At 33.4% G+C, this 19349-nt stretch overlaps 2 protein-coding genes across 3 annotated transcripts; both read left to right on the forward strand.

Annotated features, from left to right (window-relative positions):
* The first annotated feature begins 211 nt into the window (after positions 1 to 211).
* DAT (Sodium-dependent dopamine transporter) lies at positions 212 to 15094 on the forward strand. Of its 2 annotated transcripts, none has more exons than XM_034332925.2 (12): positions 212 to 659; positions 4291 to 4464; positions 8966 to 9100; positions 10653 to 10962; positions 11041 to 11179; positions 11339 to 11473; positions 12919 to 13022; positions 13150 to 13387; positions 13506 to 13634; positions 13700 to 13900; positions 14026 to 14193; positions 14274 to 15094. In XM_034332925.2, exons 2-12 carry the CDS (start codon positions 4302 to 4304, stop codon positions 14487 to 14489), a joined length of 1938 nt encoding a protein of 645 aa, XP_034188816.2. In that variant the 5' UTR covers positions 212 to 659; positions 4291 to 4301; the 3' UTR covers positions 14490 to 15094. The 2 variants fall into 2 exon arrangements, with proteins under 2 accessions (XP_034188816.2, XP_034188817.2); XM_034332926.2 differs by lacking the exon at positions 212 to 659 and adding an exon at positions 2002 to 2098.
* Positions 15095 to 17034: 1940 nt separating this feature from the next.
* Positions 17035 to 19116, forward strand: LOC117608209 (ankyrin repeat and MYND domain-containing protein 2). The gene is made up of 4 exons (XM_034332927.2): positions 17035 to 17273; positions 17763 to 18140; positions 18205 to 18890; positions 18968 to 19116. Exons 1-3 carry the CDS (start codon positions 17073 to 17075, stop codon positions 18847 to 18849), a joined length of 1224 nt encoding a protein of 407 aa, XP_034188818.2. The 5' UTR covers positions 17035 to 17072; the 3' UTR covers positions 18850 to 18890; positions 18968 to 19116.
* The last annotated feature ends 233 nt before the right edge of the window (positions 19117 to 19349 follow it).

Below are 19349 nucleotides of genomic sequence, written 5' to 3' on the forward strand. Positions count from 1 at the left end.
CACAAAGGTGAATAAAAATCGCTAAGCTTCGTTTTGCGATAATAGATCTATCATTTAATACCTCAAAGCTATTTTAAAAATAACTTATTTGAAATTCAAAACAATGATGCGCGCGCCTTTTTATCGTGCGCATGTGTCGAGGTCATATGATCTTCGGTCGTATATACGTCCCGCCATCAGCAAAGTTCCTCACTCATTCTTTCGAACCTTTGCGACGCGGTTCTGTTTTCGAATTGATACCGATTTCCTGATGACATTCCATTGTGATTGATGTGCAATTGGTTCGGAAATTTGTCTGCAGAGGGACCGACCGTTCGCTTTTGCGACGGCAGTTCTCGCAGACTGCCTCCCAAGTAACTGGAAAAGCGCGCGTAAATAAGACGTCTTAACGATTCCTTTCGCGAACGAGGCTCTTGCTAATCCTTGGGATTAGTTATCCTCGTAACAAGGTTTTTCTTTCCACAAGGAAAATTTCGTCGACGGTCAGTGACGCGGGAATGGGTTTGACGGATACCAGTTTCGAAGTACTTTTGACCCTGTGGCGGGTTCTCGTCGTAGGAGTCGTGTGGACCGAAGAGATCCACGATCAGTGTCGTGGTGTCTTGCCGAGCCACAGCATCGCCGGTTTCGTTTGTTAATTGTTTTGGCCACGTTCTTTGGTAAGTAATCGCATAATTATACTTTCTATAAGCTTAAAATTAATAATTTAGCGATTTAAGTTATTTTCACTTTTATTGACTTCCATTATTTATTTAATCATTGGTTATGTGAATATGGAAGTTCTGAAGGGTGGAACAATTAATATAAAAAGTAATTTAATTTTTATTTTGAAAACTTGAAAATTGTAACAGTGTATGTGACAAAATATTGTTTTTAAATGATTTTAATTCAATATTAAGATATGTCTGTTAAACCGGAAGAAGGTCACAAATCCTCGAGAACCATGTTCTACAGGTGTTTACGTAAATAAATCAAAACCCTTATCACTGCAATTTCTTTAATGTTTAGAATGAACTATTATTATCAAAGAAATTAAGCTTCAATGTTTAAAAAATGAATAATTTAATAAAAATATTTAAAAAATTGAATTTTTTGAGGAACATCTCGAGATAATGAAATTGAAATAATGCATATATAGCAAGTTCAATATTATTTATTTGCATAGCATTTGTAAATTCTTTAATTTCTCAGGGTCGTTTGCGGTTTGATTATTAATCTATCTCGTGTTTCTATTTCTAATTCATTTTTAATATGAATCTTTCAAACGATTCATCTTAGTAACGTGATTCTCGGAAAATACATACATTATCATTACAATCCTTCTACGTAGCAACGATTTTTCCTTGATAGAAACTCGAAAAACCATACTTATTGTTAAGTAGTCGCATTGTTAGCGATCTAGAGAGCATTAAGTTCGCATATTTTAAAAAACAATTAAAAGAAAATGCCAACTAATATTCATTATCACGGAGTTGAGATCATAAGTTAGGATTATGAATTAAGATCGTAAATTATGTTCTTACATTGTAGCATGGTTTTTCACAATTTTCTCCCTTTTATTCTTTTCAATTCAAGAGTTAGCCATTTACTACCCTTATATTTTTAAATAAATCTTCTTGACTCTGCACCTGAGTATTCTTTAACAATAATTATTTGATAAAAAATTCCTTGAGAAAATAAATCATCTAGTAAGAAATTATTACACAAATATAGTAAAAACCTAAAGGGTACCAAAATATTGCATACTGAAAAGCAATGAATTTATTTCCAAAATTCAGCGAAATGATGTATTTAATAATAGATACGTACATACACGAATGGTAATCCAAGATGAAACATGAGTAATTATTATAATTTAACACCGAAGATCTTGTTTGTTTCCTTGATAATAAAAAATCAAGAAATCCCCTTCCTTACCTTATTTTTCCTCGAATTTGCATTCTTTGTATGCACCTTCCCTCCACCGTTTGTACCTTCTTGATCGCTGGCTATCCTCGGTCATGTCACAGTTTCAATCCTGAGGAACTCGCGACAGTTTCGCGTTTTTGTTTCTTCCGAACAAGGCTCTTCCTCGGATGCTGAAACAATCGTGAGCAGGGTATGTGCTTAGAATTGTTTCTCGGACCGTTTTCTATTTCGCAACGCTTATTCGCGCGTTCGTGATTAATCTAATTGCACTCGAGTGCAGTTTTTACCACGTTGTAACGTTGCACGTACGACAAGGTATCATACTAATGCGACAGGACATTAAGGCAATGCTACTTCTAACGCGTTTTCTATTCTTTCCTAAACACAATTATTTTTAGTATTATTAAACAATTCAATTTGTTTTCAAAGATGGTAAAGGGGAATAAAACATTTAAATTATTTATGTAATTATATTTTAAGCTTCTTCCTTTATTATTACTTTTTTAAAAGATAGTTTTATTAGATTTTAATTTTGTAATTTCGCACTGAATATTTTCTTTCATGTAAAATTGTGACGATTGATTTTCTTTTTTGAAATTTTGTAATTCTGATCAATTTTGTGCTTCATCCGACTACCATCTTGCGGAGGGATGTTGTATCGGATTCGTAAACCGCAGAGGGTATCTTGTCTAGATGAGTCGAGAGTTTAACCCTTTAGAGACCAGGCAGCGGCAAATGGATAGAAGATAATAGAAAATTCACTATTAACATTCAGTAGTGGTTGAAAAATCTGTACATTGTGTTGCATTTATTAAATTAAAACTGGTCCTTCTCAGAAAAGTCTGAATAAAAATCTAAAGAGACCAAAATAAAAATAATTTACAATTGAATTTTAAGTATCTATAAATCAACCACAAACTGTTAAAATAAATGAATTTAATTCTATAAGGAAAGGGGTTTTACTGATTGAAATTAACCAAAGGGTGTCATCGACACAAACCCAAACGCATAGACAGAAACTAAGTGAAATGAAATGTCGGAAAGAGGATTTTTTTGCTCTCACCTGTTCGCAAAGTTCCGTATAGTTGTTCGGCAATAACCGCCGAATATCAATTAATCGGGTCGATCCATAGACAAGCGTGGATCAGTGCATGTGACAGAAAACCCCTCGGTCGAGAGTCCCCTCGAAGCCGGTGCCGCGGCCGCCTTTGAAATATACGCTGTTTGTCCGGAACCCGTCACCAGGGCACAATGAGCCTCCGCTCTGGGGGTTAAGCGTTGTCACTTGAAGGGCTATCGATAACTTGTCGTCGCCAAATTACACGCGACCGCGCCCGCACGCGCCTCGAAAACCATCCCTTCTATACCCGCGTCCGGTTTATGGAATAATATTACCTCCGACGTTTTTATCATTCACATTTTTCGATCTTAATAGATCGTAAACTATCGTTACTGCATTATGTGTCCGTAATTACTTCCGACTCACTAAATTGCAAAGAATAAAATACCCATTTTTAATGAAAACTTTGAGAGCACCTTCAAGGTTTTAATTGGAATTTTTTTATTCAAACAATTATTTTATAAAAATTATAACAATTTTAGTTATTTATTCGCTGCCTTATTAGTAGCATTTAAAATCCATAGAAACGTGGAAAAATTTGAAATAAAAAGATGACATTAATAATATAGAGACAGATTCAATGTGATTATTTTTAATAATTTATTGGAAAAGTATTTTTTTATGTAGTGATGTAAAATTATTAAATGATAGAATCTTTGTTGTAAAATGATGTAAAATGAAATTACACTGTTCCATTCAAAACATTGAATTAATTATAATTCTAAAGAAGGAACGTGTTTTCTAGATCTAATTCGACAGACAAGGAATTAGAAATTTTTTAAGGCACTATCGGTTTAGGGGAAAAAAATCCTCTTGGAAGAGAGAAGCCATTACGCTTGTCAGTTCCGCTGTCGGTTCGATGGATCTCGATCTGTTGTACCTGGAGTACCTCCTCTGCTTTCCACAGTGAATGGCGTCAGAAATTTAATAAAATCGAATAATTAACCCATTGGAAGCGTCGGTCTTATTATAATGCCTACTCTACACCTACAATAATCTATACTATAACTTCGTGTAATAACGTACTGTTTTTATTAACATATAAAGTTTTGTTTTTTTTTCTAATTATGAATAATTATAATTTTAGATAGCTCCTCTTATTATTCCTGTACATTTTTTCTGCTTTTCGTACTTTTTCATATAATTATTTTAATTAAAATTAAAAATAATAAAAAAATACTTCAGAATATTAAAAAAATTCAGTAACATCATTTTGCAAAATTGAAACAGACAAGTTAGACTAATTAATGGTTTTGTTGCAGGGAAACGAGACATGTCGTCGAGGGTGGTGAAGAATCCTCCAAAAATGAACGGAAGCGTGGACGGCAGGGAGACCTGGTCCGGCAAAGTTGACTTCCTTTTGTCAGTGATCGGATTCGCCGTCGATCTTGCAAATGTCTGGAGATTTCCCTACCTGTGTTACAAAAACGGCGGCGGTGAGTCAATTGAATAATTCCATAATCTTCTTTATTGTCTGAATAAAAACTGTTCATTCAATCAGGTATGAATCACGATCTTCTGCATCTTCCTCGTTACGTGTAATATCTAATCATGTTTTTATTCATGCAACTACTTTTCGCTGGTAATTTAATGATTTCCTTCGTATAGATTAGTTCTGCGGTTATTGCTGTATTTTTTACGAGAACAACACTTCAATTCCGATAGGATAATGTTACACCCGAGAACACTTACGGAATTAACACGGTGTATCATTCTATAATAACCGGTAACACTTGTCGTGGTTAATTTAAAATGACGAGGAAATAAAAAAAATTGAAAGAGTAAACAGATTTTACAACGAGAAACTCGTTTATATTTCATTTAAAAACAGATTGCTTTGATGGCAAGCAATTTTTTCATTTCAGGATTAATGAACTACCTTCATTTTTTTATACGAGATTCATTTTAAGTAATTGATAGAAAAGATAATTAATAGGTTGCGAAATTGATTTTTTAAAAGAATTATATAAAAAATGGAAAGTTATATTAATAACGTATCGATACATTTTCTATTATTTTCTCTGCCATGGGTCATTTTCTTCCCTCCGTTTCAACAGCTTGTGTAACATTGTGAAGCGTTATTTCGCAGCTGCAACAGGGGATGCATCGAGTAATGTACTCCAGCAAGCGATGCAATACCGCGTTAACCGTTCGACTAATTGGCATTTACCTCGTGGAAAATGACCCCGGGATTTAGATTTCACTTGGAAGCTTCTTATCCAGCGAAAGTGTCTGCAACACTCGAAATTGGCTCAAATTAAAGTGAAAGAGCAATTTAAGACTCGACGAGATTGCGTCCTCTAATTCCTAACAAATTATTCTCGTGTTTTTGATTACGATATTTAGTTAAATTTTAGATGCAGATTTTATTATATTTACGATTGAAATTTATTTGAATGAATTTCTTCATCCCGATTTCTATTATTAGGTTTAAGAAAGGACCAGCCATTTTGTATTAGGAATATCGGTGAATCGTTTATATAATTACTTTATTTAGACTTTAATGTCATCAAATTGCATTAGAATTTCTATGTTCTTAAATCAGCCATTTGGTGCATAAAACTCTAATTTTCCTAAGTTCTTCTTTATAGATATTCCATAATCTGAAAACTATAAATTCTTCATGGAAAAACAAACAAAAACTTCCTATACCATTTTACGATATAAGTCATCAATTAGCAATTAATAGTACATTGTATGATATTTTTGATACACCCTATATTTGCCTAATACCACACGAAACGAAATTTTTGAATGAAAGTATTTAATTTTTAGTTTGTGATTGAACTTTAAAAGTCTAACAGCTGATAGTAAAGAGGATTTGAAACACGTTTCCCACTTTCCCGCGTAGAATCCAGTGATACGAGCGTCAAGGGGTGTAACTTGGCTCCCTTTTCCAAAGTTTCAAACAACAAGTCCAGCAAGCAACACGCAACGACTTGTAAGACTGTCCTCCGTCGACTGGGATGCTATTAGCCTCGTTCTATCGAGTCTCCCGTAGGAATACGATTAGGGCCAGCTATCAGCGATACGGGGCTCCTCAAAAGCGGCTGCTAACTCAATTAAGAGGAGAGTAGGGCGCGCCATTAGTACAGGCAAGATCGGTCGCTAATTTCCAATTACCTTAATTAATTATAATTTCCCATTCGGGCCGGCCTTTGATCATGAATGTCCGCGACGCCTCTACCTGCTGCATATCACCATACGCGATCCATTATGTCGCCTGATTTCCTCCTACCTTTCGCGCTTCTTCTTTGCGGAAATTTGCCAATTTCGCACCGTCGTTTACTACCCGTCTCCGAGTACACAACGATACTGATCTTCTCTAACGGAAGATTAAATAATTACCCTAGGAATAAATGAAGTACAATTGCTTTCGAAAAAAGCACTAATTGCAATTTGAAAATTGCTAATTTTCTGTTTATACATCAAAAAATTTACTGATTCCAACAAAATATTAAAATTTTATTATTATTTTAAAAATAACATTATTATTCTCTTCTTTAACACTGGAACTATCAAAGGGGTCAAAACGACTGCTTTCCAGTTTTTTATTTTAAATTATAAATTTTATCAAGGTATTTTTCCTGGAATGTATGTCGAGATAAAGAATGGATATATAATATTAAATTATGTTTCATCCGGTATCTATTTAATTTTCTGTATTATTTTCAACTTAGAAATTAGTGTGCATCAAACGTCGGTAGTTCTAGTGTTAAATTCGTTTTAAAATCAAATATTCTACGAACGTACCCATATGAAATATTGCTGCTGTTCGTAGAACTCACTTGATATTTAATATTCATATCTGTTACACAATGCCTCATTGTGTACTTTCAATCCTGATCGTAATTTTGTCTCAAGCGTTAATAGAAACGTGTATTATGCATTTTATGCAATAATCACGAGTCACGTGCATTTCAAGTCATGCTTGATTCTAATTTGTTTATGCTTTAATCAATGAAGCGTGACGAACACCGGTTTAAACGTTTTATTTTCTCGATGATCCACGTGTTAGTAATTGATAACCATCTCTTACAAGGGGAACTACCCAAGTGTTACACTCACTTATTAATGAAACTTTGCCAGCTTGTAGAGCTCGTCGAGCTGAACATGCCTATAACCCGTTTTGTGGGCAGACGACTAATTGTTTAAAAGATATTAATAATTAAAGTTAGTTACTACTTACATTGTGAGACAGACTCATACATAAACTCGCAATCTAGAGATCCACGGTTCAAATCCTTGATTTCCAACATTTTTTTTTATTTTTTAATGATAATTTGTCTCTTTTTGAATAATTATTACATAAAAATTATCATAAAAAAAAAAAGAATTTTTTTGGGAACATAGGATTTGAACCGAGGACCTTCAACTTGCAAGTTACGAATCTGCTCCGTGGTTAAACACATGACTCGTAATCTAAAGGTCCTCGGTTCAAATCCTGGGTACTGTTTTTTTTTTTTTTTTTTTTTTTTAATGATAATTTTTATGTAAGAGTTATTCATAAAGCGACAAATTATCATTAAAAAAAAAAATATTAGGAATCAAGGATTTGAACCGTGGATCTCTAGATTGCGAGTTGTATGTGTGAGTCTGTTATACTTCTCAATGTAAGTAGTAACTAACTTTAATTATTAATATCTTTTAAACAATTAGTCTCTGCCCACAAAAAGGGGTATAGACGTGTTCAGCTTGACGAGCTCTACAAGCTGGCAAAGTTTCATTAATAAGTGAGTGTAACACTTGAGTAGTCCTCCTTGTTAGTTTTTGGTTATTGTACTTTTATTTAAAAAATGATAATAACGTGATTATAGTTTCTCTTGATCTATTTTACAAAGTGTTTGTGTTTGGAGATGTCCGCGCCTTCAAAGAATGAAAATTGAACGGAAGTGTTATTCAAAACCGGATATTTGGCGGTGACGAAAGGAGGAAACCTCCTCAGATGCAGGGTAGGATTCAGAAGGATCCCCAGCATTGCGAAATTTAAACAAAATTAATTTATATTTCGAAATAACGTTGCTTTTGTTAAAATGAGCTATTATTAATAAATAAATTTGAAATCATACAAGGATTCTGTATCCTTCTGAAACATTATTATTAATTTTCTTCTGTATATTAAATAAGAATTAATTATACGAAGATGAAGATAAAGTTTTATTACCTACTGACAAATCAGTGAGATATTATAGGCCACTTCCGTCGAATTTGCTCGAGAATGAAAATTAATCAAGGTAACCGCAAGGTATAAGAAGAAGGGAATATTCTTTCTTAATGCGATTACGTTTCCGTGGTTACGAAGGAGAATTTATCGAAAAGAAAAAAAGACGAAACTGTCTGTTGGAATGTGGAGTAGGTATATCTGACGCGATCCTATAAGTCAATTTAAGTTTTCAACAACTATTCTTTTAACAAATTCTAATCATTTTAATAAACTAAATTTACAAATAAAATTTAGAAAATTAAGGGTTTTTATTTTTTTTTTTTTTTTCAATTTCATTCAAACAAAAGGTATTCTGCAATATTTGTAACCCTTTAGTCGCTTGATGAATCAATTTCGAATCGCTATTTTACAATCAAATTGCAGCATTTTCGAAAGTTCGCTATCGAATTACGTACATAAAAGCACCTTGCTGCCACTGGTGCTCTAAATATTCTGCAATTCAGTTATGCAGCTAACAGGATGATGCGAGTGGCTCGCGCATCACTTTTTTTTTCTTTTTTTTTTTTTTCCCACCCTCTTCATATCACCCTCTTGTCACACAGCAGATGTCATCAAAGATGATAAGAATTCAGACGTTTTCCACAGCACCGGTAAATAAATCGAACGCGTTTGATTTCATTAAAAATACTAGCCTGATCTTTTTCATCAATTATTAAATACAATCATTGAATTTTTTTGTCAGAAATAAATTGTGAGAAAATTGATTATTACAGGGGCCTTTTTGGTTCCGTACTGCATAATGTTGGTGGTAGGAGGAATTCCACTTTTTTACATGGAACTTGCACTGGGCCAGTTCAATCGTAAAGGTGCCATCACTTGTTGGGGTCGTTTAGTGCCACTTTTAAAAGGTAAGAATTTCGTTCTCTAATTCATTAATTTCTATTTTATATTTTATATTAGATAGTTTGAGCTAATTTTATTTTAGAAAAATAATATTGATGATGTTTCTTATTTTAATTAAAGATTTATTTTTGAAGAGTCATAGTAATTTCAATTGTTATATTTTCGCGCCACTTTTCAAGTCCTCGGAAGCGGGGGAAAATATTCAAATTTAAAATAACAATATTAACCCTTTGCGGTCGAATGTGGCCGCAAAGGTGGCAAATAATAATTTCGTTATCTATACCGTCATTGGATATACTTTCTTATTTGGCAATACTTTCTTATTTCACATGAATTACAATCGGCATCAATAGATGTACCAAAATTAGTTTCACTAAAATTTATATTACAAGCTTAAAATATTTCGCAAAATAAGGAAAAAAACGATATCATGCTTCAAGTATTGATATCGATTCATACAAAAAAATATATTCGACCCAGCAGGAAGTACACTTGTAAAAGTCCTGGATCTCAAAAGGTTAAAGGCATCAAATTAATTTGTATACTTAATACGATTAAAGATACTTACATTTATTATTATTTTTAAGTGATTTAAGACCACTTTTACCTTTGTACGGTTCTAAGAAGTATCTAAGCTTTCAACAATAGCAGTTGAATAGACATATAAGAGAACACTTTTCTGTTTTCTTGAAAATCGTTCCAAAGGCACTTTACTGTCATCTCGAACGACCGAGAGCCACGCATTTGACACACCCAGTGTATTATTTTCTTTTATTCTACCCTAAGGCATCGTACTGTACATTATGTAACGCGTATAAATCCGGGAAAATCCAAGCTTGGACGAGGAATGGTTGAAGAGCCTCCATTTCCGTCGATTTCCTGCTTCATCGCAGCGATTTCATCCAGGACCATTCCTGATGATCGATGCAAGCGTGGGATTCCTCTTCGCTCTTGTCTCCAATCGTGATCTCTTTCCTTTTGATCCGCATCGATGAACGACGTAATTGATTCCCCGTTCAAGAAGACACTCCCACGGGATAATGGAATATTCTTCGATTCGAAAATCAGGACATAGGACAGGTCCTGAGAGATTTTTAATTCCTTCGAACATAGGGATCATTTTAAAGATGAATGGAACCGATTTCCATTGACAAATTACTGGAATATTGTTGTAATAATTAAATGAACGCAATTAACCCTTAACTGCTATGTATTCTTTAAAGATAAATAGGTAATTAAAAAAGGAACTTCTGATAACGATAAGCACAATGAAATGTTGTGAACATGCAACTTTGGATATTAGTGAGTTAATATACAGGGTGTTTTTTTTTGCTTTGATAGATATTTTAAAAAGGATAACGGTAAAAGCAATTTTCATTATATGTATATTCTGTGTTCTTAATTTTTGTTTATTAGCGTCTGAGAAATTATTATACTAGTTATGAATAGACTCGTACTTGAGGAACGCTTCAAAATAATGAAATACAATTACTATACCGCGCCATTAAATTTAAATTTCTAACACGCTTAAAAGGATCTTCTGTATTATTTGCTTAGGAATCGGATATGCAGTGGCTCTGATAGCATTCTACGTTGACTTCTACTACAACGTGATCATCGCCTGGGCACTGAGGTACTTCTTCGCCTCGTTCTCCAGCCTCCTGCCATGGACCACTTGCGACAATCCTTGGAACACACCGTACTGTCGTGCATTCGATGCGAACATATCTTACTCGTTTGACGAAACATCTCCCATAGAATCGAGCGATTCTAATAACTCGTCTCTGTTTGAAGATCGTTTCGATAATAATTTGAATCAGGGATACAACAAGACGTGGTACACGAGTGCCGCGCAAGAGTACTTCAAGTAAGCGAAATATAATGAATATTTTATTTAAAAATTCTGTCAAATATATCAGATGATTTTTAATAATTCTGTTTGAAGCCGAGCGATTCTAGAACTTCACGAAAGCGAAGGTTTGCACGATCTTGGCTCGATTAAATGGGACATCGCAATGTGTCTCCTGGTGGTCTATCTGATCTGTTACTTTTCTTTATGGAAAGGCATTTCTACGTCTGGAAAAGTAAGCAAAGTTAACTCGGTAGTACTATTATAAATTTCATGGAAAATTAATATCAATGCCTTAGCAATTATTAATTTACTTATTTGATAAAGTACTATTTCCAAATTCCTGATTCTCAGTTTCCAGTTAAAAGAAAATGGAAAATATTCTTTTCTACAGGTAGTTTGGTTCACTGCTCTGTTTCCCTATGCTGTCCTCTTGATTCTACTTATAAGAGGAGTCACATTACCAGGAAGCCTTGAAGGAATACGCTACTACCTCAATCCAAATTTTTCAGCCATCACGAAAGCAGAGGTAAAAGGATAATTGCAGAAAATATTAAAAATAATTCTATAACTTCCAAAAATCAATTGGTTTTACTCACAAGGAATGATACCGAACGTGGAAATTCAAAAAATTATGAAACTTTAAAGGGTTGAATATTGTTAGGGATATCGAAAAACTTTATAAACAATAGTTGTTCACCTTAATGCACAGTATCTTTTTATGTTAAAACAAGAAATTCTTTTTAAACAGTTTCGTTTATAACTTTTGTAATTGTTTAAATAATTTATTATTTCAGCATCGAAAGATACTATGTATTAAGATGAACAACTTTTGCTTATGAAATTGTTCGATATCGAAAGAAAAAAACGTAAAGCGGCCGAAATTTTAAGGGCGATTTTTACCCCTTCAAGTTGAAAACGAAAATTGCGATTTAATCAGGAGGAACCCCTTTCATATTCGCAAAGTTTCATAATTTTTTGAATTTCCACGTTCGGGATCATTCCTTGTCAGTTCTAACTCTTAGCCACCGAAACGTTTTATCATCCTAATTCACTGTGCGTTCTTTATTCTTACCGTGGACTTGGTAAATCGTTTCCCGCCGGATGATTGCGGTATCATGAAGTGGCCATTTACAGTGGCCATAGAGAAGAATAAAAAAGTGAAGGGCAGAAAGTTAATGCACCGGCATAAGAGGGTCGGCAGAATCGGGCAGCGTCGCGAGAAAAATGGGAGGGAGAGAAACGTGCCAGGTTTAACTGACGACTCTGAAAATGGAAACTCTGTGTACCTGTCATAATGACCATTAGTGTTTGACCGGCGGACCCTCTCGGCTCGCAAAGGGAATGCATTTCTCTACCGCTAGCTTAACTTCTGGATCGTTGAATTACGATTCTAGACGGTGGCCGTAGAAATTTGTTGATTTCCAAGATCCCAGGATTTACGGGAATTTCAGTGATCCTTCTTAAGGAAAAGGATTCTTTTATTTAGGATTTATCCTATGATTCTTCTTTTAAAGCTAAATCTATGATATCTGTCTTCTAATCAGAATTTGTAAAAATAATATTGTACATTGATTAACTTATATTTATTTTCTTCTAAATAATGTATTAAATTATTAATATCCTAAAGTGAGGGGTGTTCTACACTTTAATATATTTTCACTCAGATGTATTAATTGATTAATAGATGACCAGTCATTTTTTTATTAACAATATTAATGAAATATAATGAAATTAACTGGTTATATCTGTTAAACTTTAAGGTTTAAATTGATGTATCATAAGTGCTATTTTTATAATACTTTTATGTCATCAAATTCTATTAAACTGTTTATGTATCAATGTTTCAAAGTTATTCGTAGACAGATAATAATAATAAATGAAGAATTTCGTTGGTTTATTTGAAACATCGTAGGATAGAGAAAGAAGAGGCTATTCCATGGCTTTTATTAAGAACCCTTAATCTCTTTTCAGGTGTGGGTAGATGCTGCAACGCAGGTGTTCTTTTCCCTCGGACCTGGCTTCGGAGTTCTTCTCGCTTATGCGAGTTACAATAAATATCACAATAACGTTTACAAGTAATAAATACAGCAATAATTAAAAATCGATATTCTATAAAATAAATTTTTATCACTACATGACAAAGATTGATATTATTTGCATTTCCAATAAATTGATATTCTTTAAAATATTTGTTTCTTTCAGGGACGCTTTATTAACCAGCCTGATCAACAGCGCAACGTCCTTTGTCGCAGGATTTGTCATATTTTCTGTGTTAGGATACATGGCCCGAGCAAGTGGTAAATCCATCCAGGACGTTGCAACTGAAGGGCCTGGTCTAGTGTTTATTGTTTACCCTGCTGCTATTGCTACCATGCCAGGGTCAATGTTTTGGGCACTCATCTTCTTCATGATGTTGCTTACCCTGGGGTTGGATAGCTCGGTATAGTCTTCGATATAATTTCCATGAAACTATGTTCATTCTTACTTCTAATTTTATTTTAAATTCAATAATTTTATTATTACAAAATAACACTGATACCGGTGTTTCTATCTTTCAGTTCGGAGGATCAGAGGCAATAATAACCGCTCTCAGTGACGAATTCCCAATTATAGGCAACCACCGAGAAATCTTCGTCGCTTTACTCTTCACCTTATATTTCATTGTTGGTTTAGCTTCCTGTTCTCAGGTAAAGTACATAAACAGCTATAAAAAGATAATTCTATGTATTAAATATCTTCTACATTTTCACAGGGTGGCTTCTACTTCTTCCACCTGTTGGATCGTTACGCGGCTGGTTATTCTATGCTTTTCGCAGTCTTGGCAGAATCAATTGCAGTTAGTTGGATCTATGGAACAGACAGATTCTGCGCAGATATCAAAGATATGATTGGATTTTCTCCAGGAATCTATTGGAGAGTTTGCTGGAAATTCGTCGCTCCGATATTCCTCATGGTACAATGAAATTAAAGTGAAACTTTGTTAGAATGCTCGCTTATAACAAGATTATTAGACCAACTGAACGTATCTAATAAAAATAATGAGGGTAACGAAGATACGATCTTTCCATGTTGTTACAGTTCATCATCGTTTATGGTTTAATGGGTTACGAACCACTGACTTACGAGAATTACGTGTACCCTGTCTGGGCAAACGTATTAGGCTGGTTAATTGCGACTTCCTCAATTGCCATGATACCAGGAGTTGCAATTTACAAGATCATCGTCACGCCAGGCAGTTTCATGCAGGTGATTATCTTGATCTTAAATTGATTCTGTTTTCTCTCTTTCTGTCTCGTGGCAATTTAAATGATCGTTTCACGTTATAGAGACTGAAGATTCTCACCACCCCCTGGAGGGATACCCAACAAAGAAATGCGGACTTGTTGGCATCGGTAGCAAACGGAGCTGTTCGTCGTAGTTTGATCCTGGACCAAGACGTGAATTTGTCGAAGGAGCAACAAGAATTGACTAAGGAACAAACGGAAGTCATGATCCAATCCAGGGAGGGTATTAACGGAGATCCGCCTCCGGAACCAGTCTAGGACAGTGCGGTTGTGATTTTGCACGGTGCCCGGTTCCAAGTATACCTTTGCTAACGTTCCCTCCTTTTGATCCACTTTTATCCAACTCTTTGCGCTGAATCATGAGATCTTCGAACGCACTCACTTAGATTTTACGATAACCCCCTCGACGATTCTTCTATGACGAGGCTTCAAAGACCTCTGCGCAGTGGACTCGATTCCTAAGAAAAATCGTGTTGTATATAAAGAGTCTATTAATAGGTTTTTGAAGATCATCATTCGTTGACCTGGAACCTGTTAATAGAACTTTAATTGTTATTATTAATTTTCACAGTCATTACAGTGTCATTTGATGCGCTATTAAGTGCTTTTGTTTTCTCTTATAGTGTTCAAGAGAACGCGTCGCAGATGGTCCAACCTGTAAATATTACAGGCATTATGAAATTTCCTAGGTGAACTTATTGAATAGATTACTAATATTATCATAGACCTAGCAAGTACATCTAAGGCTCTCTCATTATGTAGAAGAAAGAAGTTTCCTCGGGCAATAGCTTTAACACTTATCTTCTAATTATAAAAAAAAAAGAAAACATTTCAAACAGAGAAAAGGAGTTGAATATATAAAATATCACAAATTAAGCTTAGGTGACAGTAAGGGAAGAGTGCTATCCGTTTTAAAGTATTTAGAAATAATAAAATTTCTTTCCTTTTTGTTTTACAGGACATAATAATGAAGAAAGTGTTCAGAAACAATTTCTATTAGCATATTGCAAAAGGTTAATAGGAATTCCAAATGATGCATTCTATTGTCAAGTTTCCATTTGATTATTCGACGCTTTTACATCGTCTGGCTTCGTCCAGGCGTATATGCTGTGTAGACTATACGCAATTGTAACCACCGGTCAGGTGTAAAACGTTACATTAAAAAGTAGTGTTGTTCAAATGTTAAGAAAATGACGAAGCAACCACGCTTTACCTATTAGATATTTAATAAAGGCAATAGAATTGCAAAGAGCGGGGTGAAGCTTCTAAGTAAAAACGATACAGTATTCTAAAACTATTATAATTTAGTTTCAGATTATAATAATTGTGAATCACAGTATATTATATTTTCATTATTTTTTTTGTGTGGAAGTAATTTGTACAAGTATTTTTACTGTGTTACCATCCTTAATTACTTATGATACAAGTACTTGTTGAATATAATATTTCAACCTTTTTACAGTATTACCATACAGTATAGGTATTTATAGAAAATTAAAATGTTAAATTGCAAAAGATATTCTATAACAGTTATCTGTTTTCTTAATTGTGAGAATTGATGAGATCACAAATAGTTGAGTAGATATTAAGTATTTGAAAAAAAAAAAAAACTATCGTCGTGAACTTGTTAGAAAATATTGTATGTGCAGAGATATAGTTTATTGTCGTTAGATGCAACGATATTTATACATGTATAAATATATGCGTTTGCATATATATTTATACATATACATATACATATAGAAAGGAGCCATCAGAAGTAAAACATCTAAATGTCTTCTTTAATTGTGGGAATTTAGAATAATGTTCCATCTATAATTCGAGCAATTTTGTAAAATAAATTTGTTCAAAAATTTTTATTAGAATTTAGAATTTCATTGTTTACAATTTCTGTGATTTTTATTGTGCGAAATCTTTTACTTCAATGTAACAATCCTAATATATTTTGTAGTAATTATACTTTATAAAAGACAATTTTGTTTATCAAATTTATGATTCGAAAATGCTTCAATTATGTTTTCAAGATTATTCAGATTCTCACGAATCGAAAACAATACTCTAGTATTCCATTTAAGATGAATCATCCTGTATAATTATATGTTATATTTTATACATCGCATCTGAGCTGTAACCGCAGCCATAGGTAGCAGCTCAGGCCTTGTTGTTAACGTAATAAATAAATATATAAATACTTGAAACAGATCGACACCTGTATCATAAGCGAAACAATATATTCTTCAATCATATTGTTCATAAAGTTCTTTGTATATTTATTGAACGAATAATTTGTCAAACTTTTTAATAACTTTGTTATTGTATCAGAGAGAAATTTAAAAAAATCGCGTGTTTACTAGATAACACTTTGACTTCCGTTTTCAATAGTTTTCGTATTGTGATGTTATGTATAATCTACTTTGTGAAATGAAACAATCGTTTCTTTAATAAAAATTTATGGAAAGTATCAAAACGACAATGCATCTATTGCCTTAAATTTGAAATCATTTTATTTCATTTTCTATTTTCAGTATTTTTTTTTAGTATTCTTGTTTTGATTCAACATAGCGTTGAAGAAACGTTTTGAAATTATAAATAGAATTAGTGAATAGAAATTACAAACATCTTTTTATAACAATAGGAAAATTATTGAAATGCTAGAATGGATTCTTTTTTTGTAAGCATAAAAGCTTATTTTTGATAAAATTTTATTGCAGGGAGAAGGTTTCTCTGTTTGTAGTAATCAAGTGTTGATAAGAAAGTTCTCTATTCAAAATTTCTCGAGGATACTGCACTTCTCTTTACTTTGATCAGTGACTACCACTGCTTTGATCAATAGCAGGAAAAATGGCGCCTGCCATGGAGAGTTTAACCGACGTACAAAAGCAAATTTTTGAGAAAATCAGTAACAATGAAGTGGCGGAACTTAAAACGTTGTTGGCGGCAAATAAAATTAAAATGGATTTTGTAGATGAAAATGGTATGAGTCCACTTCAACATGCCTGTTATAAGGGAAATAAAGAAATAGTACAGATGCTTCTAGATCAGGTAGGTTAACTTCGGTGATTTAACAACAAAATTAAATATTTTTTATAACTTCTCGTTTTCTATTAAAGTAATTCAAGTCATTAAAAAGCTAAACATAAGTTATATATCCAATAAAATGGATAATTCTCAAAACTTCATCTTATAAATTAATAAACAAACATATATGTATATTTGATGTCACGAGAGTCCATAACTGCGAAAAGACCAGTTTTCGTTCTTTTCTGCGCATCGTTACTCTGATTGGCGATACTCCCAGACGAAGTGGAAAGCGATTGGCGGAGAGCTCGCTGCGTACCCCCACCATCCTCCAACCTGCGCGTCGTTAGTTACGGACTCTCGTGGCATCAAGTATATACGTATTTAGTTTGAAATGTAATTGAACTTTAAAATGAATTAGATATTAAAAATTATTCTACATAAATTTAAAAAATATTATGTAAGAGATTTCTATTTTTATTCAAACAATTAATTTAAAATTTATTATTTTAGGGGGCTGATGTGAACGCAGGTCAGCATGAACATGCATACACAGCTCTCCATTTCGCTGCTTTAAGTGGAAATGCAGAACTGTGCCATTTGTTAATGTCCCATGGAGCTCGTTTGACTGCAACAAATAGTGTAGGACGAACTCCAGCACAAATGGCTGCTTTTGTTGGGAATCACAACTGTGTAGCAACTATCAATAACTTTATTCCAAAGGCTGACATAGATTATTATGTGAAACCACAGGGTTTACAGACTGAATCGATGCTTCCACCGCATCTAGCAGATTCTTTCCACAAATTTATAATGCAAGTCAATGTACATCCTGTACGCGTAGCTCTAAACTTGCAGAGATGTCCTGGTCTCTTAGAAAATGCTGATAAGGTAAAATAAAGAATGAAATAATGAAAATTTCCAAATAGCAATACGTACTTTTTCTGATTTGTAGGTACAGAAAGTTCTAGAATCTATGCGTCACAAAGAAATGACAAGAGGCGCTGAAACAAATGTAGTGATGGCATTTAAGTATCATTACCTCAGTTGTGTCGTCGCCGAAGTAATTAAATTCCAAAAAAGGCAAGAAGCAATGAAGGCAGAGAAAACTGAAAAAACAAATGAAGAAGGAGAAGAGAGAAAGTCAGATACTATAGAAGGTTTAATAAGAAAATTTTTAAAATGTAGCAAAAATGATGACATACCAGAATACCAAGAAGCTTTTTTAAGAGAAACTGTGAGAGAATTTCCATATCGAGAAAGCACAATTTTTCGTCAAATGGTAGCAACTCTTGCAGCTACTGATCCACCATCAGCACTATCGGTAGTATCGGCTGCAATTAATGGTCAAAGAGCTTTCTCTGATAACGCACAAGTCTGCGTCACATGTGGAGAAGATAAAGCTAGTAAAAAATGCAGTAAATGTAAAACAGTGCAATATTGTGATAGAGAATGTCAAAGACTTCATTGGTTTATGCATAAAAAGGCATGTACTCGATTAGGTCAAAGTACAACATCAAACGCAAAAATAACCGACATGGACAAAGAACAAATAAGTAATGCCGTAAGCTCTAGGTTACAAAATCTAAATGTTAATTAATTGAGAGCAAAACAAAATGTGAAATTTAATTTTTACGTGGTGTATGTATATGGTTCATTTGTTATTTTAATCTAACTAAATTGACTAGTTGAAAACACCTTTAATCTTTTATTTTTAGGTTTACAGAGAGGAACGGACTTTTTATGTACCACATTTACATTTCTATCCTTGTTTTTTTGTTTGAAAAATCCACTGTATAATTGATAATGTATTATAAATAACTTCGTTGTACCCAAATACTCTATTAAAAATGTTATTTCCTCAGAATTGTATTATTGTGATTGTCGTCATCGAGAAAATAAAATATCCTTATGAACATATTTTTATTATCATGCATTTTAACATTATCAATTCTTATTTACTTTGGTTCGTTCAACAAATACGTTACAAATATGAAAACTGCTATTAAAATAATATTTCCCTTTATTTATTACATAATTACAAATAAATAAAAAATGCAACAAAGTACCTGGTGCTAAAAAAATATATAAATCGACTTT

Source organism: Osmia lignaria, chromosome 15 (assembly GCF_051020975.1).
Source record: "Osmia lignaria lignaria isolate PbOS001 chromosome 15, iyOsmLign1, whole genome shotgun sequence".
NCBI classification, from domain to species: domain Eukaryota; kingdom Metazoa; phylum Arthropoda; class Insecta; order Hymenoptera; family Megachilidae; genus Osmia; species Osmia lignaria.

Bases quoted from the DNA above. Each gene is read 5' to 3' on its own strand.
- LOC117608209 (XM_034332927.2), top strand. From the start codon at position 17,073: ATGGCGCCTGCCATGGAGAGTTTAACCGACGTACAAAAGCAAATTTTT. The intron at 17,274-17,762 runs GTAGGTTAACTT...TTATTATTTTAG, and splicing joins TACAGATGCTTCTAGATCAG to GGGGCTGATGTGAACGCAGG. The intron at 18,141-18,204 runs GTAAAATAAAGA...TCTGATTTGTAG, and splicing joins TCTTAGAAAATGCTGATAAG to GTACAGAAAGTTCTAGAATC.
- DAT (XM_034332925.2), top strand. From the start codon at position 4,302: ATGTCGTCGAGGGTGGTGAAGAATCCTCCAAAAATGAACGGAAGCGTG. The intron at 13,023-13,149 runs GTAATAAATACA...TGTTTCTTTCAG, and splicing joins TATCACAATAACGTTTACAA to GGACGCTTTATTAACCAGCC. The intron at 13,388-13,505 runs GTATAGTCTTCG...TCTATCTTTCAG, and splicing joins CCCTGGGGTTGGATAGCTCG to TTCGGAGGATCAGAGGCAAT.